Source organism: Lissotriton helveticus, chromosome 4_1 (genome assembly GCF_964261635.1).
Source record: "Lissotriton helveticus chromosome 4_1, aLisHel1.1, whole genome shotgun sequence".
NCBI lineage: Eukaryota > Metazoa > Chordata > Amphibia > Caudata > Salamandridae > Lissotriton > Lissotriton helveticus.
Genome location: NC_136063.1, coordinates 1,729,348,220 through 1,729,374,234, shown reverse-complemented (window position 1 = coordinate 1,729,374,234; position 26,015 = coordinate 1,729,348,220). Strand labels below are relative to the sequence as shown.

General features: G+C 44.0%; 1 protein-coding gene across 3 annotated transcripts in view; it reads right to left on the bottom strand.

The window, feature by feature from the left end:
* Positions 1-10,023: 10,023 nt before the first annotated feature.
* The window catches only part of RAB9B (RAB9B, member RAS oncogene family), a 51,594-nt gene continuing 35,602 nt past the window's right edge, over positions 10,024-26,015 (bottom strand). For 2 of the 3 annotated variants that reach the window (XM_078688395.1, XM_078688396.1), the window contains one exon: positions 14,650-17,052. In XM_078688395.1, coding sequence (XP_078544521.1) covers positions 16,421-17,026 — 606 coding nt within the window. In that variant the 5' untranslated portion in view covers positions 17,027-17,052 and the 3' untranslated portion in view covers positions 14,650-16,420. Of the gene's footprint in view, positions 10,416-14,649; positions 17,053-26,015 lie in introns of those variants that run through there. The other variant, XR_013610637.1, reaches the window with a different exon arrangement.

Genomic DNA, 26,015 nt, shown 5'->3' with positions numbered 1-26,015 from the left:
CTGGTGGCAGTGGGTATGTGTGCAGTTAGCCCCATGCCCAGCCCGTCACCGCCTGGATCGGCTCCTCGGGCTTGACCTGCCGACGTCTCATAGCTGGTGTGTACAGGGTCTGGGCCCATTCACAAGGGCGACCACGTGGTGTACCTCGGCTGCACTGCCTGACGTGTGGTAGCGCTGGACTGCCCATCCCGACGTTGGTGTTTCAGAGCCTACGGAGGGTAGCTGCAGGAGCATTTTGGACCAGCACCGCTGTGGGAACCTACCTGCGCGGGAAGCGCAATAGCCCGGCGGGGACACCTGTGTGCTGTGAGTGATAGCCGGCCCCATCGGCCACGTGGGGTGCATGGTTACTCCCGAAGGTCAGTGGGAGTCCTTGCCTAGCGTTTAGCCCGGGGCTTGGACAGTGCTGAGGTGACGGTTGGACCCACGGCGCGGCGGAGATAGCGATCGGTGACCCCCCCGGCCTGCTACCTGCGAGGTGGGTCTTGGCCGCGCCATTGACGCTGGACCCGGTGGGGTCGCTGCTGGAACCGTGGGAGATTCGCTCCTGCGCGGGGACTGGGGACCCTTGCTTCTGTGGGGCCTGGAGTATCTACTAGGGGCCACCGGGGTACCGACTGCTGCGCCGCCTGCCCGCACTCCTCGAGTGGTTTACACCTTGGTAATACTGGACCTGAACCGGTCTTGATCGCTGCAGGAGGCCCAGGACGCTTCCCCCCTGACAAGCCGGAGCTGCCTTTCGCATCAGTGAGTGGGAGACCAACGACGCCGCAATGTCCACGTCGCAGCGCAAGGGGAAGCCTGGTAAGGACGGCCCTCAGAAGGGAACCCAGCAACCAGCGTCTCCTGGTCCCAGCGTATCACCTAAACCTAAGGACGATGAGGCACCTGAAACCAAGGCTTTTATGATGGAACTCTTCGCCGCCATTAAAGAGGACATCTCGGAACTCCGCTCTCAGCTAGCTTCGGACCTTCGCGAGGTGAGGAGAGATGTGGATAGTGTCGGGGAACGAGTGGCCACCCTGGAGGATCATGACCTGAGCGTGGCGAGCGATGTGCACCAGCTACAGCAAGATGTGATCCGCCTCACGGAACAGAATCTAGACCTCCAGGCGGAATGCGGAGGACTTGGAGAACCGTTCCCGCCAGAACAACATCCGCATCCGAGCTGTGCCGTGGGAAGGGGAAGCTGGTGATCTAAGGGAGTATGTGGAAGCGCTTTTCTTACAGATCCTAAATGACGAGGATGTGGGCGCCATCAGGATGGACAGGGTCCACAGGGTTGGCCTGCCTCGACGCGGGGCCCTCCCCCCGATATTCTGGTCTTCGTCCACGATTTTCAACTAAAGGAGCGCATCCTCCGGAAGGCTCGGGAGATCACATCTTTACAATTCCGAGGCTACTGCCCCCAGCTTTATCAGGACTTGGCTGCTTCGACACTCCAGAAGAGACGCGACTTTCGACCAGTGACCACCTACTTACGAGAGCAGAATATATCTTACTCCTGGGGCCACCCCTTTCGCCTCATCTTCAGGTGGCAGAACAGACTAGTGCAGATCCGGTCTCTTCAGGCGGCTACAGACCTCTTGGGGCTTGCGGATGCGGCCCCCGCTCCAAATGCCGGGGTCTCCCCATCGAGGCGGAGGCAGCAATCACCATCCTGGCAGAGAGTGGGGAGAGAGACGAATTTGAGAAGGCCTGACCGCACAACCAGCTTGCAGGAGAGGGGAGCAGCGGTGGTGTCTGTCGCATCTGTGACGGTGCCATCATCACAGGAGAGCTCTGGGACAGCTTGAGCCCTACATCGAACTTGCTTGGCACCGGAGGGGCCTTTCTTCGTCAGGTACTGTGGGTAATTTGTACTCTTGGGAAGACACCCCAGTACGGCACACTTACTGGTGCACCTTCCCTCACCCTGGGGGGGCGACTGCATTTGTCCACACATGGGGACTGTTTTCAGTTTTGGGGGGTGGGATCCGGGATGGTATGTTGAGGGTGTGGGGAGGGTGGGTTCTGGGGAAGGTGGTGGGGCTACACTAGGGGATGGTGGTGACCGGACTGCGTGGTTTGATGTGACTGTTGCTTTTGAATGGAGGGTATGTACACGTTCTGTTGCTTAGACCGGGGGGTTAGCTATGCTTTTGGCTCTGATAGTGCTGATCTGGAGATGCTGTCGGCAAGGCCCACGGTCGTGCTTGGAGAGTGGATCTGGAGGTTGCTCGGGAGGGGGCGTGCCGGCGGGAGAGGATGCGGGACTGGGGGGCGGGGGGCTCAGTCTGGGGTGCTGGGTGGAATGATGGGGCGCATTGACAAGGTGAGAGTAGCGAGAGTGAACCCAATGTGTTGCAATGCCACTTAGTATTGGTACTTGGAATGCGAAAGGTCTGAACTCCCCACAAAAGCGTCAGAAAATTTGGAAATACCTGAATGATCATCAACTGGATGTGGTGGGCCTGCAGGAGACCCACTTAGCGCGCAGGGATGAGCTCCGCCTTAGGCACAGACACTTCCCCCTCATTTATAGGTCCTCTGCCTCCACTAAACACAGGGGGGTTGCCCTTCTGTTCCGTGCGACCCTTCACTTTCAACCTCTGGGGGTGAGCTGCGATAAGGAAGGCCGCTGGTTGATGGTTAAGGGGTTGATGCATAATAGGCTCTGCACTTTTGTGGTGGGTAATGTTCCCAACTCGGGACAAAATGGCTTCCTCCAGGACCTGCTGCGTAGAGTTGAGGGGTTTGTTGAGGGACACTTATTCCTTCTGGGTGACTTTAATTTGCTTTGGGACAAAGACCTGGATAGCTCTGGTGCTCAGAGATCTGATGCCGGTGTGTTCTCTACTGAGACACAGCGCAGGGTGGGTGAATTGGGCTTGATTGACAGCTGGCGTTCTTTGCACCCCCAGTCCCGGGACTACACCTTCTTTTCTCCTGTCCACCACTCCTATTCCCGCCTAGATCACATCTTTTTGAGCCAAGCCCTCAGGGGCGATGTCCGCGACTCCAGCATTTTTCCGCTGTCCGTGTCTGATCACAGCTTGCTGGTCCTTGGGATACACTGGTCAGCGAAAGGTGATGGTCTGCGCAAATGGTACTTTCCAGCCGCGCTAGTTCGAGACAACACTTCCTGTAAGGAACTGCGGACGGCCATTTGGGACTTCCTGACCCTTAATCCCGTTTCAGATACATCCATCTTCAATACTTGGGACGCCTGCAAGGCACCCCTGCGGGGCACCTGCCTCGCTCTTAACGCTAATCTTAATAAATTGCGGAGGAAGGAAAGGGAGGGCTTGGAGGCGGAGCTCGCCACTCTGGAGCAGGCGCACAAATTGAATCCCTCTAGACTGACCCTCCGCCCGCTGACAGCGGTTAGGGGGAAACTGAGGGCCCACTACAATAATCGAGCAGAGTTCACCCTATTGCGGCTACTGCAACTTTCGTACTCGCAGGGGAACAAGGTGGGAAGACATTTGGCCCGCCAACTCCGAGACAAAAGGGAGAGGGACTACATCGGGGGCATCCGGGAGACGGCGGGAGATCTGCAACACCGGGATGAGGATAAGGCGGCCCTTTTTGGCCGCTTTTATGCTGCCCTTAACTCGGGAGACGACCGCGATCATGAAGCTCAGAAGAGATACCTGGCGGATCTTCCTTTACCCCAGGTTTCTAAAGAACGGAATGACCTCCTAGCCGTCCCCATCTCCGGAACGGAGGTACTAGCTGCTATCAAAGCCCTGAAGCCACATAAAGCTTTGGGGCCAGATGGATATACCGCCGTTTTTTATCAGACGTTCGCAGCAGAGGTGTGTGATTATTTGGTCTCCCTCTTTAACGCGATGGTGGAGACTGGCAGAACTTCCGGCTCTATGGCCGAGGCGGTGATCTTCGTTATTCCTAAACTAGGGAAGGACCCGTCTAGCTGCTCCTCGTGCCGCCCGATCGCCCTCCTCAACATCGATGCTAAATTGTACTCTTCTATCATTGCCCGTCGACTCCAGGACTTAATGCCGGTCCTCATACACCCAGACCAATCTGGCTTTTTCACGGGAAGACAGACCCACGATAATATGAGACGAGTGATCCACCTGATAGAAAAGGCCAATAGATTTCGCATACCAGCGGGGCTGGTGGGCCTTGACGCGGAGGCCTTCGACTGCGTGGATTGGGGATTTTTGTTCCACACCCTGGTCGCCTTTGGGTTCTCGGACAAGTTTATCACAATGATACGGGCAAACTATAGCGATCCCCGCTCTAGGGTGACAATTAACGGTCACCTTTCCGCCTTTTTCTCCCACTCTCGCGGTACCAGACAGGGCTGTCCTCTTTCCCCCCTACTCTTCGCGCTGAGCATTGAGCCGTTGGCGCTGGCGGTGAGGGGGCACGAGGAGATCTGGGGTCTTTCCTTCACTGGTGAACAGCACAAAATTTCTCTTTTTGCGGACGACGTTTTGTTATCCGTTGGAGATCCGTCTCACTCACTCCCACACGTCCATGCAGTCCTGTCCGGCTTTGGGAAGGTGGCCGGTTTCAAAGTCAACTTTGATAAATCATATATCCTCAATCTCACACTTTCCCCTGCTGAGAAGGAACGGGTGCGGCTATTAACACCTCGGTGCTGGGCGACCACCTCTCTACTATACCTGGGGGTTCGGCTGACGCCTTACATAAGGGACTAGTTCTCTGTGAACTTCCCCCCGCTTCTGGCATCCATTCGGGTGGATTCGGACCGGTGGAAGCATAAGTATATCTCGTGGCTGGGTAGAATCCACGCTCTTAAGATGGTCCTCCTCCCCAAATTTCTATACCTTTTCCAGGCTCTTCCTATCCCGGTGGATCTGGACTTCTTTCGGCGCCTCAAGACCTTGATTCTCCGCTTCTTCTGGTAGGGCGGGCGGGCGCGTTTTTCCTTCTTCACACTGCGCCGACCGCGGAAGGAGGGGGGGGTGGGCTTCCCCGATATGCACCTGTACTATAAAGCAGCACAACTAAGGGTCCTCGTGGAATGGTCCCAGCAACTATCGGAAAAACACTGGCTGCACATGGATAGGAGTGTCGCAGGACGGTCCGTTTGGGATCTGGCCTGGAAACCTAAGGTAGATAGGCCCAAGAACGCTTACATCAGTACTCCCACTAGCACGGTCCTGAAAATATGGGACACAGTCTCTAGCGATGATCGCTGGACTACGTTCCCGTCTCCCTTCACGCCAATACACTTCAACCCGGCCTTCCCGCCGGCGATGCAGGAGGGCCCCTTTCGGCTGTGGAGAGAGTGGGGTTGTAGGGCCCTTACACACTTGTTCCACGGTTCCACCCCGCTCACTTTTGCCAACTGTATGAGGGACTATGGAGTCCCGGCCTCTGAGCGGTTTCACCACATCCAGCTCCTCCACTGGGCTACTTCAGCTGGGGTTGGCGACGCAGTCACGAGACCTCCATCCACATTTGAGGCCTTCATCCTACGAACTAACACTATGAAAGGGGCTATCTCCTTCCTCTATAATCTGCTACTTACGACGGCTGCGACACCCCGTCCCCGCTATATGGGGCACTGGGAGGAACTGCTCGGGAGGGACATTACGGAGGCGGAATGGTCAGGCCTTTGGCGAGACATTACTGCGCACAACCGCTCGGTGGACTTGCGGGAGGCCCACATTAAGACCCTTATGGATTGGTACTTGTACCCATCCAAATTACATCGCATATTCCCGGCCTCCTCGGACCGCTGTTGGAGGGGCTGTGGACTGCTGGGGGACTTCCGCCACATCTGGTGGGACTGCCCGGTTATCCGACCTTACTTGGAAGAGATTCTGTCCCATCTCAAGGAAATTCTCGGCTACCCGGTAGCTGACTCAATAGACTACGTTCTGCTGGGTCTTCGGGACCCTGCTCTCGAACACCAAACAAGAGCTGACAAATAGATCTTATGGCTTTGTCTTGGAGCGGCCAAGCTCACCCTGGCAGCGGCCTGGAAGAAACCTGACGCTCCGGCAATTTCCCTATGGCACGCTCGACTGTGGAGATTACTGAGCGTGGAACGAGTGGCGGACATCTTTCTAGGCAACTTCAAGAATTTCATATTTCGATGGGGTCCCCTGGCCCGCTTTCTTTCACGGGGCTAACCATCGGCAGTCGGCCCATCCTCAGTACGCGCGCTCCACCTCTTTCAGTTATAACCATGCTCGTATGACTGTATGAATGAATGCTTGTGATTGTCGCCATCATCCGGGGGGTGGGTAGGGAGGGTGGTTGGGTAGGGTTTTGGTTTTGTTGTTAGGTTATTGGTTGCGATGCCCACCAAGCGCTTGGAGGCTTCAGTATCCTTCTGCCCGGTAGCATTTGCCTTGGTTTTGCTATTCCTTCTTCGCAGGGCTTCTACCCCCTCCGGGATACTGGAGGGGGATTGACTTTGAGTACCCGTCCAAGTGACCTCCGAGACTGCTTTGCAAGAAGCACTGTGGTAACTCTCTAGCACACCCCTTCTATGATATGTGCCTCTTCAACGTACCCCCTGTGTGGGAAGAATTGCGGGGCTGTCGCTGTATGCTTTTTCTCCTTGTTTCTTCCATAAAATACAAAAAAAAATAAAAAAATTTAAATAAATTATGAAGCAACACTATTACCAAATGTGGCACATTGTACAGCATAATTTGCCTTTTCTTGCTGCATAATTTACTAACACCTGCCGCATAATTTGGCCATCTCCTGCCGCATAATTGCAGTTGTCCTGGCGGTCTAAAATTATTGTCTCATCTCGCTGGCCCTTTTTCTGCCACATTTTTGGAAAAACATATCAACTACCATCTTTATTTTTAGAAAGTAACAATGTCTTGGATTTGGCTCCTTACAGCTTCCTATTCCTTGCACCAGGTCAGCTCTTTTGATAGCGCACACAAGCCCATCATACATTCCATTCAGATGACTGAGCTGGCATCTGTAGAAATGTATGGCATAGCTATGGATCAGTTTCAATACTTTTTTACAGCAATCTCAAGTACTTTCACCTCCTATTTTTAGATCATCTTTAAAGAGCTGACCTTTGGAGTACTACAGGGTTCATCCTAAATCCTTTACTCAGTCTTTCTGCATCATCTTTTGCCCCGCATTATCCTTCAACTACTCCCTGTAAAAACGCATGAGCTATCAACAGACCGTGTGAAAATATAAACAGCAACTTTGAGTAGCCAGTGGAGACTATTTTTCTAACCAAAATGATTCAGGTATATATTCCACCAAAACCATGTTAAAAGATCATTTCAAACTGGCTCATCCTGATTGCTGCAGCACCACTATACCCCACTCGCAGAGTATGCGATGATGCTTCACCTTTTTTCATAAAAAGACCTCCACTACTACTATCACTCTGACTAAAGGAGCAAACAGCCAGCATTCAGAAACCAATCAATCAATCAATTCATGGGTTTATGGAGCACAAGTTACTCACCCGGAATGGGTCTCAAGGCACTGAGGGAAAGGGGCTGGGGGTTCTGTAGATCCTGGTGGCTCACCGAGTTCCATGGAAGAGCCAGGTCTTGAGGTCCTTTAGGGGGCAATGCAGTCTGTCAGAGGTGGAGAGGTAGGGAGTTCCATGCTCTGGCCGCAAGGTGGGAGAAAGAGCGCCCTCCTGTTCTGCTTTTCTTGATCCGAGGAACCGTCACGAGGGAGAGCTGGGTCAAGCGGAGAGAGCATTGGGGAGAGTGGAAGGCGAGGGTGTGGTTCAACTTGGCGTGTCCGGTGTTGTGGCCGGCCTGGTGTGCGTGGGTGAGAGAGCTTGAAGGTGATTCTGTTCTCAACAGGGAGCCAGTGCAGGGTAAGTAGGTGTTGGCTGATATGGCTGTTGATAAGTAGGTTAAGGACTAGTCTTGCGGCGGCATTCTGGAGTTTGCAGGTGAGGTTCTTGTTGATCTCGGCATAGAAAACACACCTTGGTCTAATGACCCCAGGACTGCAGCCCTTCACAAACCTATGGTCATAGAGTTCCTGTTCTCTGAATCAGAACGTCTGGCATGCCCATTTACCAAAAGAGGCCTTCAGGGATGCAAGAGAGAGTTTAAATCCTTTTATCTAATACCAAAAAATGCCATTTGGAATTAACTGGGGGGAAAAACGCAAAATTCCAGTTTTATACTTCTGCCTTGGAACATTAACAGACATTTTGGGAGACTGTAAAGAGAGCATCTTTTTTAGGTGTCTAAGAAGGTAGTACAGCTACAATCAGCCATCTGGATTCACCTCAATATATTAAAGACAATAGGAAATTGAAGGAATAGAGGGGAAGTCAAATAAAAAGGCATCTATTCTATCAGGTTAAACTCCTACCTCTCACAGAAACCAGAAACAAATTTGCATTAATTATAAAAAAATACACAGCTATTAGGAAAATGGATCACAAATATAATCAATAGAAGTTAAAATGTCAAAAATGTTCCGATATATTTTAAGGACGAATTACAGAACACCAGAGGGTACCTGCCCACAGTGCTAAAGTGGTTATGTGACATCATGAGTTAAAGTACTCCACTAGGAAAAAAAAAAGAAGTCGGGCATCAGCAAAACAGATGGAATTCTCGCAGCCTTTCTTCTAGCAGATGGTGCTTGAGACAGAACTTTATGAAGTTACTTGTACTCACAATCATTTCAATAAACAAATGAGAGCAATCGCAGCCAAGATCCAATTTTGCACTTGCCAATTCATGAACCTCACATACAGAATTAAAAGAGCAATAGATAGCTTTGGCTATTTTCCTAAACTGGATGCCAACGGGCATGAAGATTAGCCAAACATATTTTGCAATAGTTCCAACAAATGTAGGAAAGTAATTTTCAGACACTCAGAATGTGGAACATCTCACATAATGAACCGATTGTTATGGTTCCTTTATTCTCTGAATGAATTGCAAAACAATCTGAAAAAATGTTTAGGGACTAAATTTGTGCAATTCTGAAGAAAAAAAAAATGTCAATGCGCAAGCAATGTAATTTGGAAATATAGGCCACCCACGTCTGCTTAACTCCTCATTTGGTTAGTTGGATTTGCGGAGATATCAGAAAGAAAATGTCTGCAGGAGTCAGCATAAATGAAACATAACATATAATCAAGCTTCGTCGCTCATGCACCAGACGGTCTAGTGCAATGTGCTTTCATAGCAAAAGTTTCTACTAGGCGTCTTGTTAGATATGTCAGAAACATACTCATGTGAACTTGTGAGCTGAAGAATATATACACACCACCAAATACAATAATAAAAGATAACTGTCAAAATGTAAACTTACAGATAACCATTCTGTCATTGCAAAATCTGCTCACAGCTGAACAGAAATCATTTTAAAAATACCAAATCTATTGTGTCATATGATGCATTTTCCATACTTGCATTCCATAGTAGAGTGCCCAAAATATGTTAGGTTGACAACTTCGAGAGTCTCTGGCAGTCATTTGGTAGTTTCTGAGAGATTACTAGCAGATACTATTTAAACAAGAGAACATTTGTTTAGAAACACAAACCACCTCAAAGTGTATCCCCCCAAAAAAAAGAAACTCACAAGTTCCAATACGCACCCATTTTTTTAGAGGTCGCTGAATGTTATTTGCATAGTCATAAAAAGAGATGTGTGGAGTCAAATTACTAATTATATTTAGCATTCCCTTTTTTATTGCATTTGTTCTAATTTGAGTCTATATTTAGCCATATTTATTTGTTGCTCATTTTATCTGAATTTATCCACATTTTGGGTTTTCTGAAAAAGAAAAGCTGCAACTAGTGTATTATCTCCGTCAATAAGCACAGATATTGGCCAGACAGTCATTAGCACGGAGAATCCTTAAAAAACGACCGATTTTTTCTTTTTATCCTTATTGAAGTAAAAAAAAATACGGCTTGGAAATGGAATGGAAAGGTTTTTCTGTCTGCATGGATCAGAAGAAATCAGGAGAAACAGAAACCTGGGAGCCATCTTTATGTTAAATGTCTGTGTGCCTTTAGTTTATGGTAAACTTTCAAATATGAATTGATCCATTGTTAAATTCAATCTGACACTCAAAAATAGTTTGATTAATAAAATATTTATTACAAGTTAACCAATGATACCTATGTTTTATTTTAATTCTTAGCACTTCGAAGGTCATTTAACAGTGTCACAAATCCTCACACATTTGCACATAAGTTTGTTTACTTGGCTTGGATATGAACTGGTAATGGTGATGAATACACAGAACTTACTTTTGGTTGCAATGTACTTCTTACCTGACTTTTTAAATACAAACAAGACCTGTGATTTTCCAGAATAACTTTGACTTGTATAGCCAGGTAATTAAAAGTGTTGAAAACAAATGCAAAAGACAGAATGTGCAGTGCAAAGGTTGCTTCAGGTGCTTGGTTTCTGGCAGTTGTGGTTCCGGAACTTTATCAAGGAGAAGACCCCTAATTAAAAAAAGCGTGATTTTATGTGAATGAGCAGCCTTTTGTTCACCAAGAATATGTGATATTGACATGAACAAGACGTGAAAATGGGCTCATAGGAGATGAAATAATCGTCAACACACCATTGGGCACTCCAAAGGGTTTATGCCTGCCCATCGGGTGTTTATTACATAAAAAGAAGAAAAAAAATCAATAGCATACGCTTCCTGTGGGGAAAAAAACATTTCAAAGCCGTACAGATATACAACAAAGTTAAATGGAATCCACTAGAGTAGGTACATGCATCCAAAATGTGAAGTTTTTTCAGAGTGGAATAGGACTTGAATTAAGGACACCAGGTTCTTGATTCCAGGTCCAATGCTGCAGTCAATAGACCACTAAGGCCCGAGTTGGATGGTACCGGGGGGAATGGTAGATTGGCACATGAACTTACTAGTACTGTGCAGTTGTCCGCAAAATTATTTTTCCAATTATAAGCTGAACCCTGTGGGGGGGGGGGGGGGGGGGGGGGTTACTGTAAGGGACTGATTTCTCTGGTCCTAAAACCAGAGGGAATTCCCAGTTCTGTGCAGTTTAGCAGATATAGGTACCATCTAACCTGAGCCAGTGCTAAATGTATGCTAGGACCTGTGGGTGGAGTTTAGTGGGGTAGCAAGGAGGAGGGGAGGGAAGGGGGAAGGACACTTCTGGCTGGGGGACAAATGTCATAGAAAAGCCAAGCCTCATTCCCTGTGTTTTTGAAGTGGTTCTACTACATATAGAAACACCTACCAACTCAGAATAAGGCGGAGCAAAATTCTCAGCATGACTCAGAATCAGGGCCTTATCCTGTTCCAAACTGCAGGAGAAGCTGAAATGCTTGTTGCACTAGGCATATAAGCTGGATGGAGTACAAGAGATCAATATAGTCCTTAATTGACTTCAACCACATTGATCAAGCTCTGTTGCAGGAAATATATACAAAAGGCTGCTTTCTCAACTCCTGTTACCTTCATTTCACATTATCTTTATAGATCCACTCTTGCTTAGTGCCAGAAACAAAGACACAGACGACTATAAAATGTCTACCTACACTAATGGACTTATCTGTATAAAGCACCTACCAGCACCAATGACCATAACATGAAAAAGTCTACTTATCCAGAAAAGGTCAACCTTACCTTTCATCAACTGCGGTATGGAGGTTGTTAGGTCAGCATTAACTTATGAAGCTGCATTGCTGTAAGTTGCTGGATTGGGTAAAACACTTTGATTACTGATACTCTTCACAACATTAAAACCCTTGTAAAGTAATGCCTAGCTGTGCTCATTCAGTTAAAGTACAAATACTGCATGAAGCGGAATCTAAAATGAACTTTGCAAAATCTTAGATTTTTTGGGCGACCTTAAACTACTGCTCTTGAATCGGAGTTAAAACAAGGAGTTCACTGAAATTCAAAATGCAGGCTTCAAATGTGGGAGAGAGTTATCCAAGATTTATTTGGTGCTAACAAAGTTAAATTCGTTATCAGTATTACTTAGTAAGAGGTAGAATTAGACTTGGTTGCACAGAAGCATCTTTCCATGCCTGTACCCTGCACATTGTAATGCAGATGTGACGTCTCTTATTAAGGTTATTTTATTTTTTTAACATCCCATGAGCTACGCGAAAGTCACGCACACTCTGCTTGCGCAGCCGTATTTGTAAGTTTTCATTTGATGCATCACCCTTCTATAATTCATGAAATTCAAGATCCTGTGTCCATTGAAAGTAGGTGGACGAGGGGAAAAATACAATACAAACAATGGATTTATAATGGTAAACATCAGAGACACTTTCCAAAGCAGGAGAGTGTGGTGTGTTCTAGTGAAAAATAACTTTCTACACAAAAAGTGATGGTAAGAATAAAAGTCTTCGCAGTAAAAGTAAGGGAGTGATCACTGGTAAAGGTTCATATGTATTTCCCATGGAACCACAGGCTTTCGCAAGATCAGAATGTTCTACAAATTTTACAAATATTTCAAAATTAAGTTTTTCATAGATCCAATTGTCCAGACTTCATTTACAAATGCAACTGCAGTTGAATTACATTTAACCAGGAACGAGGAATGGGCAACAATTCAGCTTGGATGAAAAGAACAAGATGATTTCCCTTGCTCTTGCTCGAGCTTAAAATATTTCCATATGTTTTTCTTTATATCAATTTCTTGACTTCACAAGATATTGGCACACGTGTTTTGACAGGTCTAGTCCATACTAATGCATAGTTAGCCAGAAAACAAGACTTTGAGTAAGCGTCTTGCTAAGGTCACACACAACATTTCAGTTCTTTTAATGCTCAAACTCAAAAAGTAAAGACTTGGGAGGCAACCAATGCCTTTACGATGACCACACCCCTGTTGCACCGCATGTGGAATACCTAGAGGCAACCAAAATTCCCAGAAACCCTAATCATGTCTTGTGCCATGTCATTCTGATACAAATGCTAAGTAGGTCTTCACAGCATGCCTATGTAAACCATCTAACGGATGCTAATGTATGTGACCCACCCCTTGCCTTTGTACTGTACTTACTAGAGTCATCCTTTTGCCTCTCCTGTGGCAAGGTTAGTACTAAACACATACCCAAAATAAAAAACATAAAACCTTTCAGAAGAAATAGATTTATGAGCAGTTTTAATTCTGCCATACCTTACTTTTCATAGTTTCAGTGTGCAGTTCAGGTTAGAAGTTTAGTATCTGAAAATCTTAAGGCAGGTGTATATTAGTGAATTAACTTTTAGCTCTTTAGCAGGTTTCATTTGCAAACGTGTGATGTATGAAAAACTGTAAAGGAATAAATAGGTCTACTCTGCCTGCTGCAGAGACAATGATGTGACACACTTGACTGTAAACGCTTTGTCTTTGATCCGATAGAATCTGTCATGTATATGCAAAATAAATTTTGAAGATCTAGCATGATTTAGAATTGTCTTGATACTGCACTTGACCTTTTGACCCTGGGAATGGCAATCTTGCCTGAGATTCTGTATTCGCATCTATCAAACAGTATAGCAGCTGTCCACAATAATGTGATACATATGAGAATGGTAAAGTGCAAAAGAACAAAAATAATCTGAGATTCTCTGGTCTTCTTCAGTCGGAACAGGTCGAAACACAATCACCATGTCAAAAAAAGAGTTTTCTGCTATACACATGGTTTGCCACCAAGTATGAATGTCTTATGCTCAGCTGCCCACTGTGACGAATAGGTGGGAAACTGTTCTTCAAAATTCCATCCTTGTTGTTGAATACTTCCTATAGGTTTATGTGAATACTTATGTCTAGCTAGTTGAGTCTTCATCTTTACCATTTTAAATGCTAGCACTACATAATCTACAAAAATGGTCAAGGACATGTAGATATGACTCACATATTGAATTTACTTCTATCCTTGAACCTACAACCAGTTGAAAAGAAGTTATTTCCTGGACTATAGCAAAAAGGCAAATTTTGGGAAAGACAAATTTAACTACACCCATCATCACGTTTCTGAGTCTGTTCTAGAAGATAACCTTTTGTTTCACAGACCTCAACAGACAGAGCTCTGGGTTATCTACTTAAAGGGCAGTTCTGGTTTACAAATCAAGAAGTGAACATTTCAAAGATCTCATACAGCCTGAGTTATGCCTGCCACCAGCTGAGTGATCACTTTGTCATCTTCCGTTTGTGGGCAAGTTCCACTCATGAGCCACTGAGGACCAAAGACAGGGACAGAAGCAAAGGATGCCAGATCTAGTGCAGGTGGGTGCTAAGGTATGGGCCCACTAACATAGCATATTTTTGGAGTGAATCGGTGCTAGTGACTCATCCAGTTCACTTGTGTCCAAGAAGGAGTGCTATCCTAAAGTTTTTAAGGGATTGAGATCAGTGGCATGAATAAAGAGACGCGCCATTGGAAGGACGGGAACATATCTGGGTGTGCAGCAAGTTAGGCTGTAGCGATCTTCATCCCATGTGGCTGGTGCTCAAAGAAATATATGGGACAATGAACTAGTTTGCCAGGAGTGACCTGCTTAAAATGAGGTTGCAGTCAGTTTACTCAAGTCCATGCTTGTGGTAGCCAGAAAGTACTTACAATTTAGAGGCGGACAGAATACAGTTCGAGCCATTTCCTACTTAATACTTGTGAAAGAGGTTATGGTTTCTGTGAGTAGCACCACACTAGTTATATTTCTTGAGCGAAAACACACTTTACAGAGCCCCCATGCTCACCCATAATGGCAAATATTCCTTTATGTTTTTGAGGACATGTGTACTTTCAAAGCACTGAAATACTATCAACTTCCACTACTTCTGTTCTTAGGCTTTATTCCCTCAAATAGCAGATAATTAGGAGGGGCTTTAGCATATGTGCTTTGAGCCAATAAGGTCTTCATTGATCGCTTTTGGTAAACCACTAGAAAACTCGTGCTCAGCTTAAAGGGAAAAGAATTGAGATGCATGATGGAATCACTGGCACAACATATAATACAAACATGTTTTAATACATACATAAATCTATTAAATACCTAGCCTGAGTTTATTATCGTATTTCTCTAAATTAAAAAAATGCACCCTGATTCATTTCTGTTTTCCTTTTCAAATTACAAAAGGGTCAATGTTAAGCATTCAATTATTGACAAATAATTCGTTTTTATCACTAGTCTTCTTCTGCAAGAGGAGCATCACTTATTAAGCATTCTGCCCCTTGACCTCATTCTAGAAATAGAAGCAAATTTTTCTATATAAAAAAAAAACTAGAGCAAAAAATTTTTAAAAAAAGGCCTGCTCTCTGCTTGTGGGTAAAAAAAATGAACGAGTGGTTGTGCAATTTGAGTGCTTTTTCAAGCAGGTTTTCTTTACGGAATAAAGGGATGCTCTATGTGGAATTGTCTCAAATACAATGGAGGGCTTATAGAAGCAGGGATTGTACCAGGCAACATAAAAACAAGACACTCGTGTAAATTAGCTAAGCACTTTCGCAGTTAATAGCTGTGTACTTCTTCAAATGCCTTATGTATCCCCAAAGGTTCCAAATTTGCCTCACACGACATTAGTACTGCGGAATTGGCAATATACATTTCCTACCTATTCCTGTTCAATTCTATTCAAGTTTGGGAACAAGTGTTTCTCAAAGAGAATTTGTCAAGATATTTCATGTACATTCTTTGTATACATGTACATTATTACATTGTTGATTCACTTGATTGAACAAATAGTAGTTTACAAATTAACAAAAGCAAACAAGTCCGTTTGTCATACTGCTGCCTACAGTTTTGCCCACCTTCTTATGAACAAACCATTACGTTTCACAATACCAAAACAGACAATAACATTCCTAGTTAATAAAAATACACATATATATTGCTAGAATGTAAGAATTGCTCAGGTGTAAAATTGGGAAACTCTTATGCTGTGGTGTTACTTAAATATGTAATTATCAATTAACACCTCACAGGTAAAGACACTGGCCAACACAGTAGACATCAAATGGGAGAAGTGCGTTGAGGTTGAATAGACTGTTTGAAGATGAGACAACTTTTGCAGTCAATTAGCCACTGCATAAGTTTAAGAAACATTTATTTCTCAGCAGTAATTTACTGATTTTATATCTTCTGATGTTAAAATTCTTGAGGAATAAATGCTGAAGAGAATACATATCCATTTATTCATACTCCAAAACCTTCACACGGCAAATATGCATTGGTCTTTACGCTAACTCCTAGTGCTGGCTGATTATTTCATTTTTACTTCAATAAAGAAAATGCTCACATTATTTCTCATTAATTGTGCCAGCAATCAAAATTAGACAATCACCTGCAAACCCTGCTCAATCTTTTTTTCCCATATAGCAGGTACGCAAACGGCATCCTCCGTTTGAACAGAAAGGAAAAGCCTTCACCAGGAAATATCCCTTCCTTTGCCATTCTTTGAGCAACCTTGATTGGTACCCAAAAGCCAATGGACAGCATCCTGTTTCACAGCCAATTAGCAGCACTCTACTCTCAGCAGCATGAAGAACCAGATTTGTACTCGCTGTGCAAATCAATAGTGTTCCCAAGCATAGAATGCTCCATATGCTCTTCTACAGCAAGTACCTGCCTTACTGATTCCTCAAAGGCAACATCCACATTTGTAGCATCCTTAGCACTAGTTTCTAGATAAGGATAGTTTCCATTTTCAATACACCAAGCTTGTGCCACCTCTGTGGTGACCTCTCTGTCACTTTTGTCTACCTTGTTACCAAGGACTACAAATGGGAAATTGTCAGGGTCCTTCACATCTGCATAGAAAATAAATTCTTTCCGCCAGTTTCCCAAATTCTCAAAGCTCTGACGGTCATCCACACTGAAAGTCAACAAGCAACAGTCTGCTCCTCGATAGAAAGGGGTTCGTAGACTTTTGAAACGTTCCTGCCCTGCGGTGTCCCAGATTTGAAGAGTCACAAATCTTCCATCTACCTCCAGATCACGGTTTAAGAATTCAACGCCTATTGTGTGAAAGGCTTGGGAATCAAACTTGTTGGTCACATATCGATTCATGAGTGAACTTTTTCCAACTCCACCATCCCCGAGAAGAATAACCTTGAGAAGCAGAGACTTTCCACTCATTGTTGCACCAGTAGAACTCAAAATATCTGCAGAGGGTACAATAAATAGAATGGATAAGAATATGACTAATCAGAAATGAGCCACAGTAATAACCTATTATGATAAGACTAAAGTATTAATTGAATATGACATAGAAACAGAATGAGAACAATTTAATCACAAGAATTTAATCACAACAATGATAAAACAAAAATGGTAACTTTGTCCACATTAATTTAACTTGTGTTGTCCACCTTGAATGGATAAGGATTACAACGTATGAAATAAAGGCTTCATAACATGTAATAAAATATGCTGGGTAAATACATCTGGAATACTTGCTCTGACCCTTTGAAGACTATTGCTACATTGGTGTTCACATGGCCTGTTACTAAGTCTTTCATTCTTCTGTTTGTTTGTAACAGGTTAGCAAGCACTAGCATACTATCCTTACTTCTGTATCTCAACAACTAAGTTTTGTCAATAGTCATTCTTTCATTTTAAAGGTGCCAAGATAGTGATATTAGATTCATCAATTGGGCTCACCATTTTTATTTAACTCACCATTCTGTATTTCTGCTTGAACGTCAAAGTACTTTTGAGTGTACTGCTTAGAGCCCATTAAAAACTTCAATCTACTTTTATAAATTGCCTTCTTCTACCATTTTAGAACTCATTTCTATGGGTACTGCTAAACTACAGACTAGTGCTTAGATTGCATAGAATGCAATAACATGGAAGGTTAGGCTATGAGAAACAAGACCTAACTATACAATACAACTACTTACAGTTAAAACTCACTGCAAACTTAATACTTTACGGCTCTGATACTTTCACACCCAGTTTTCAACCATTTATTCCCACTATTTCTATTTCAAACACTCTGGCCATCTTTTGGAACTAAATGAAAAAAGGGATAATATTCTAATATAGAAATGTTGTTACTGCATTCAGAAGCAGCGTTATTGTTGCCGATATGTGTATTTATGTACATAAATTGGGAATAACTGCTGGTAACCACGTTTACATCTACCTTTCCCGACTCATGAATGTGTACATAATTCTTGTTGGTAACTTGCACTGATGAATGCAAAAACATCGTATTTCGTTGTCACTAAGCTAAACATGACAAATGTGCAGTATTCAGACTGGCAATAAATTCAAATAAGTACACTTTATTATTTTAATAACAATGACGAATCCAAAATGAAAAAGGTGAAAGTGAAAAATGTATTTACATTTTTAAGTAAGGAAAAGTGAAAAATAAAGTGCTCTGAAACAATACATTTTTTCAAACTTTTTTAAAACAAACGTGATAGTTCAGATAGGTGCTATAAACGTGAGAGGTTAGTCTACGGGTAGCGGTTCGCATTAGAATTAAGGCTGCATTATGATAAAGGTTAAATGTTAGGGATGATGCAATATTTGTATCACTTGGACATTCGCTATTGTGCGGATTTCTTTATTCTCACTAATATTAAAGAAGGGCTTTGAGTGGCTCATGTTATTTAGTGTTCCAATTATATGTCTCGGTAAGCTTTCCCACAGTTTACACTATTTCCACAGCATTTACTTGTGTTAATGCTATTGCCATTGCATGTTTCTGATTCTGTACATTATGTTGATCCTAACTGGAGCAATTCTGCCTCTTACCATTACTGTTAGGCTTGTGGTAATAATGTTATCAATTGGAAAGCACAAAATAGAAAGGTCAATTTTCATCTCTTTCAGGGATGGATGAAGGTCACTGTTTAATGCCGAGGATCAACATCAAGTTACTACCATATTTCTTTTAACATTTGGACCCCCAGAGCAACTTAGTGGAGAGAACCACCCAGTAGACAGAAAGGAACATATTAGTGAACAAAGCGTACAAATGGTAGAACAAAAGATGGTGGGACAAGAGTGGAAACAAACAGGAGTGTGTTTTACATGATGTTGGGGCTCCATTAGGCTCTACAGATTGCTGTGTTCAAGTCAGTCGTAAGTAAGTCTCCAAAAGGCTAAAACTCCAGAGATACAGAATAGCAACTGCATTTGTGTACTTCAGAAAGCATTTTTAAAGTTAGTACTGATATTTCATTACAGTCATTTTATTTACTATATTCAGCACAATACGGGGGAGGGGTTATTTGACCCAAGTGACAAAGAATTTAAAAGAATCAAAGTCTCCATCAGAACAAACAACTCTGCCAAACAAAGCCTATAACATTTGGGTTGTAGAACAAGTGCTTCTAAAGCACAAACAACTCACACACATCTATCGACCCACAAAATAAATAACACCAAATATTTGATTTTTTAATTATACATTTAATGTTTTTTCATCAACTTTGCATAACGTTTCTTAAAATTCCTACTTGAGTCTGTGTGCACCTAATCCCATTCCTGCATGGTCCTATGGCGGACTACTCTCAAACTGAATTGAGGTGCAACGAAAAGACAACCAAAACCACAACGTCAAAAAAATTTTAGCATCAGAGTTTGAATAGTAAATTATTCCGCCCTAGATTATTACTAAATACTGCGGCATGGTCTTACAATCACATCATGCCCAACCTTTTGATATCCTTTTTGCATTCCTCCATGCCCTCCCGTCTCATCCCCAATGCCCAGGGTTTGGAAAGGACTATACAATTGGAGCTCTCTGCTCGGTGGAGGTAGAGGCAAGATGGCGGTCTGGCCGTAGACCGTAATGCAGCACTACGCTTGAGCTCTGCCTGAGCTCCGCCCGGATCAGAGGAAAGACCACGGCTTCATCCTGTACCCTGTTTCCAGCGCATAGACCGAATCTGGAGCGGGGAATGCTCGTTTCTACATCTTTTAGGACGAGTGAAAACGTATATGCCTTTCTGCCGAGCGGCTGCTTTTCCACGCATATTGAGGCGTAATGGTTCCAGAGCCGATACAAAGACTCCCAAGTTCGCACTTACCCCTGCTTGCTGTGTGACCTCCGACTTCTTCTCACAGCGCCATCGCCTGTAGGATTGTGGTCGCTCCGACGGGGTGTTCTCGGGGTTTCCGCCTAGCATCAAAGCCGCGGCTACAGCGTAGCCGTTCTACAGCAACCCCTGCTCTCACCACAGAGGCGCTGTATTACAATCTTGTTTTTTTCCGTCCGGATTCTTTTGGTGGAGTCGCTCAAGCATTTAACTATGCCCCCCGAAGACCGCGTCTGCAGCATCAGCTGCTGCATCCCGAGTGAGAATGGCGAAGGCTGCCAGAGTCCTCCGCAAGGAAGCAGAACGGCAGAATCTAGATGCAACGCTGGACGAGGGAGGGCCAGCCAGTACATCTCTTAACAAGGGGAAATCCAAAACCTGGAGTCAGTGAACGCCCAAACAGCATTACCCAAGGCACTCTCCGAGGCAGGATGCACTTGCCTCTAGAAGAAAGTTGAATACCACGGGGGCGTCAGTGATGGATCTATTCTTGAAAAAAAAGGGGGCGCAGAGTAAATCAGAGACTGATTTAGGGAAATTGACACCCCAGGAAGTATTGAATAGCTTTTCTAACATTGATAGCACACCGAATGCAGTTAATCCCGGGTGCAGTGTGGGGATGTCTGAGCCCTTGGAGCAACAATTGAACATTACTACGAATTCCGCAACTGGAATTATATCCACCGCAATTAAATCTACCAGCTCTCAGCTCGCTACAGCCGAAAAAACTGTAAGTACTTCTGCTATAGTTGACCCTGAGCAGTGCATTCACCCTGATGGAACTGTTGATTTCCAAATTAATGAGGAGCAGGGTTTGGAAGGGCATTGCATGTCGTTTTCCGGAGAAGGTGGAAATGTATTGGGGGTACAAACTGGAACAATCACTGGAACAATCACTATGACGGCAGAGTATAGCCCGGACACAATCCACACTATTTCTACTGATATGCCCCCAAGGGTCATTGACTCCGCTATTGTGAATAGGGCTACACATGTTTCTGCGCATGTCCCCCCACCGGATGTAAGCCCCTCAACCTCAAAGGTTAATTTACCCACTGAGGGGGATAAGGAACAAAGCGAGTTTTACTCTTTTTCCTATGAGACCGGTGTCGAGGCTGTGGAGGAATGGTCAAAAGATTATGAGTCTACAGGGGGTTCGGAGGATGATGTTGCGTCTGCTTCCTGCCCAGCACCTCAGAGGACAGCTATGGTGAAGAGAGCTTGAATGCGAACACTGTTAGAGCTAAAACAAAGTCAATACCCAGAGTCAAACAGCGTGGCCCAGTTGACGGTCACCCTTTACCCTGGCCAACGTTGCGTATGAGTCATGACAACTCTGGTACTCCCGAGATTCCACAAACAGCTGTCGAGACCATATTACAGGCTATTGCTGCTCACAGGGAAGAGACAGCCCTAGATAGTAAAAGATCCCGAGCAGCACTGCGTAAAATGCAAGGGGTGGTCAAGAAGCTTTCCAAAGCCTGCAATCTTGTAGGCGAGAGAGTTACTGAGATGGAGGCCAGGGTTCTCTCGAATGAAAATGAGGCGACTGCGAACTCCGAAAAAATAAGACTTCAAGAAGCAGAATTATCCGACATAAAATGGAAGCTTGAAGATTTTGAGAATCGGCAGCGCCGTAATAACCTTCGCATCTTAGGAATTCCGGAGAAAATGGAGGGGGAAAATGCACGGGCGTTTGTAATAAAACTATTCAAGGAGTCTATGCCCGAATTAAAAAACTGGAACTGGGATGTTGAAATCCAACGTGCCCACAGGATGCCGTTTAATATGCCTCTCAAACTCGGGGTATACCCTAGAGCAGTTCTAGTTTACTTTGGAAACTTTTTGCTAAGGCAGACAGTTGCCGAGAAAGCGAGACCCGAACATAAGCTGATATATAATGACCTTTCATATTTTACAAGACCTGACTTTTGCCAAGCAACGGTTGAAAGACGCTGGCGGTTGCGATCAATGATTAAGCCTTTTCAAGACAAAGGAGCCCAAGCTTACTTGAACAACCCGGCTAGGCTGAAAATTGTGCGAGGTGGTCAGAAAAAATTCTTCCAGTCTGAGATCAAAGCAAAGGCCTATCTTGATGAATTGACATAAAAAGGGTTGATTAGATAGATGATTCCATTATATTGTACAGCTACTTCTGTGTTTGAAAAGACTACAGTACAGAGAATCGTCGACCAGTGCAGAATTTTTTTGTGGGTACACTGGATATGACTTACTGGGTTTGGGCTTGGGTTAATATTCAGTAGCACTCTGTTAGAACGTATTCACCTTTTTTCCTCTTTTCTTTCTCTCCTCTGGTTATATTTTCCTTTCTTACATATCTTACATATTAGAAGGCGGTAGTTCAAGATGTTGTGCTGCAGTTTCATCACCCAGACTCTGGTCGAGTCTGAATGCTTACTGTTGGGGAGGGTGGTTACGGGAGGGTGTCGGGGGGTGGGCTGGGAGTTACAGAAAAAAAAAATCAAAAGAGAATCAGGTTTACTAGCAAGAGACTTTTTGTGTAAGAATTTTTGTCAATGTTGTCAGTGTTGTCGATACTGCCGCATTTATTTAAATAAATCAAAAGTAATTAGTAAGGAGCCAGAGCAACACGCTAAGCGATACTTGTTGAAAGTTATACAGCTAACTGTTCCTATAAACAATGGGTAGGTTAAGTGTCCAAACATGGAATATAGGGGGACTCTTGTCCGGTGATAAACGACGTCGATTGGGCGAACTAATAAACTTATACCCTGTAGACATACTCTGTCTCCAAGAGACATATTTTCCTTGGGCAAAGAGATCCTCACTGAACTTCAATGGGTATAATTTGTTGATAACATCTACCCAATCATCAAATATAAGGGGTGTAGCAATCCTAGCGAAAACACGTCTTGGTTTGGGGGTACGTCATCTTTCAGATCCCCACGGTAGATGAGTTATTTTTAAACTTGCAATTGGTATCACTATTTGCACCATTTATGCTTCCAACCTCGACGATCCCGCAGTGTTTGAGGTCCTAGAATCTGAACTTGCCACCTGACAGGGCCCATTAATTTTAGCACCTCAATCATTAATAAATAGACCTCCGAAAATTCTCTCAGATCACAACTCACTTGTTCTCTTGACTACATATGGTGCCTCAATTACACAACACCGGCCCTGGTCGTTTGATAGAAAGCTTCTGTCTAACAACGAATACATTACGTTTATTAAAAAATGGACGGAAGAATTTTTTAATATCAACCGGTTTAGTGCCTCAAGAAATATCGTGTGGGATTGCTTTAAATCCGCACTTAGGGGGGAAACCATAAGCTTTAAAAAAAAGGCCAGAAAGAAATTAAGAAATGAATATGAGGTAAAGGTCTCAGCCCTGGTTAAAGCCGAAGAAGAACACACCCTAATGATCTCGCAGGGACAAGATACTAGCTGCTTGATGTATCAAGTAGCAGTACTGAAGTCTGAATTTAAACTCCAGTCTCAGCCAAAAAGCCGCCCAAACGTATAGAACCCACAGGAAAAAAGTTTGAGAGCGGTGAAAAGGTTGGCAGGCAGCTGGCACCCCGAACCCGTCAAAAGAATGTAATAAATTACATCCCCTCAATAACAGATAGCGGGCAGACTTATACCCAAGCGGCCGACATTATCTATCGGTTTCAACAATTTTATCAAAAATTGTATTCGGAGGAAATGACTATAACCGGGAATGACATAGAAGGATATCTCAATAATCTTCTTAATAATCCTGAAGCTGAGAGATTGCTAGATGACATTACCAGGGAAGAGCAATAAACTGAAATCACACTTGCCGAGGTGATAGCTGCACTATCTTCACTAGCGCCCGGTAAAGCGGCTGGCCCAGACAAACTGCCAATCGACCTCTATAAAATTCTAGGTCATCAATTATGTCCCCTTCTCCATGATTTATTTCTAGGGGTACAGTGGAATGGGGTTCCCCCAAAGTCCTGGGATGAGGCTAATATAATTGTTTTTCTGAAGAAAGGGAAACCTCCCGAGCAACTAACCTCGTACCGCCCTATATCCTTAATCAATTCGGACTCCAAATTATATGCAATGGTGATGGCTGTCAGGCTCAGTGGGGTCATTGAACACCTTGTCTCTCCGTGGCAGCATGATTTCGTCCCGGGTAAGGGGACTACTGACCATACACGCCGTGCTATAGCCCTGTTCGATGCCATGTCTGCCGCGGGGAGTCCAATGTCAATGATCCTACTGGACGCCGAGAAAGACTTCGAACGCGTCTCATGGAACTTTCTGTAGACAGCCTTGTATCGTAAAAATTTCGGCCCCAAATTTGTGAAATCAATCAAGTCTACGTATCTACGCCCCAAAGCTAAACTCCAAATGTTAGGATTAGAATCTGGATGTATCAACATTGCAAGAGGCACTAGGCAGGGGTGTCCATGTTCACCCCTGCTCTTTGCTCTGTATATCAATCCGCTAATTTTGAAACTTTTGGAGTAATATTATTAAACCAGTGCTCAGTGGTCATTTTGAGACAAAAGTATTGGCTTATGCCGATGAAATCGCGGTCATCACACCGGACCCGATTGAGGCTATCCGTGAAATTGAGAAGCTGACAACAGAATACGGTAATTGCTCGGGATACTCCCTTAATAGAGAAAAAACAGTTATCTTGTGCACCGACAACATTGTATGTTTGGATCAAAGGAGAGCCGAGAAGGCTATCTATCTTGGTGTAACCATCTGCTCTAACACTAAACAATTAGTGAAGCTTAATTTTGATCCTCTCCTTGTTAAGATAAAGACGGATCTGGACAGGATAAACAGTCTTCACCTTTCAATTATAGGCAGAGCCAATTTCTTAAAAATGAATGTGTTACCTAGATGTTTATATTTATTTCGAGCGATTCCTCTAGCTGTAGAGCGTAAATTGTTAATATTGATTAATTCTCTTATGTCCAAATTTGTCTGGCAGCATGACAAGATCCGGAGATCCCATAGTCTCATGTCGCTTCCACTCCATAGAGGTGGGCTCACAACACCTAATATTATTTTTTATCATTGGGCAGCATTTCTTAAACAACTCACCCCCTTAATTAACTTCCCAACTGAAGAAAGTATGATGGACATTGATCTAATACCTTCAATTTATGAGCTCCTACTTGGTCAAGAAGCTAAAGGCTTATTTTTAAAACAAACCGAGGCAAAGTATTACAAGAAATTTAAGGGAGAAATCATAATCAGTGCCTGGAAAATTTGGAATAAGGTTACTAAGCATATGCAATTTGGGAAAATAAATCTGTATACACCTCTATGGCACTCAAATCTCACACACGGTCTTGAGTTTGATCTAATCGCGAGGAAGTGGGAAAGGCTGGGTATTAAAACTGTCAATGATTTTTTGTTAAATGACTTTGATACAACCTTTTCTGATCTGAAAATCAAATATGATTTGTCCAACGGAGATTTTCTCAAGTTTGCGCAAGTATTTGCTAAACTTAAAGCTAAAGAGTCTATGATTTGTTTGTCAAGAATTGAAATTATTGATGTTATGCTTGGAGAATATACTAGAATAGGAAGATTCTACAATATTCTTTTGACTTAAACCCATGATGATCTAGAAAAAACCGAAACAAAATGGGCGACTAAATTAAATAATCCTAATGTTGATGTAGATAGAGTTTTGGAGCTGAGCCACAATCTGTTTATGGCTAGCAATCCGAAAGCACAGCTTTTTAAAACCCTATTTGATCTCTATTATACCCCGGACAAGACGTTTGCTTGGGGTAAACGAGAGAATGACTATGTCCCAGATGTTCACAAGGACCCGCGACTCTTATCCACATGTTTAGTAACTGCTCCGAGCTGGTCCCAATTAAAAGTATGATCTCAGCATTTTGGGAAGAGTTATTTGGCCATAAATTGCCAGAGTCGGAAACCCTCTTTTTACTGGGACATGATCACTCTTTAAAACTCTCAAAAACCGAAGAAAGATTGCTTTTTATTGGCACAGCAGTATTAAGGTTAATTCTGTCTGCTCGCTGGAAAGACCCCAACCCCCCCAGCTGTCAGATGTGGCTAGC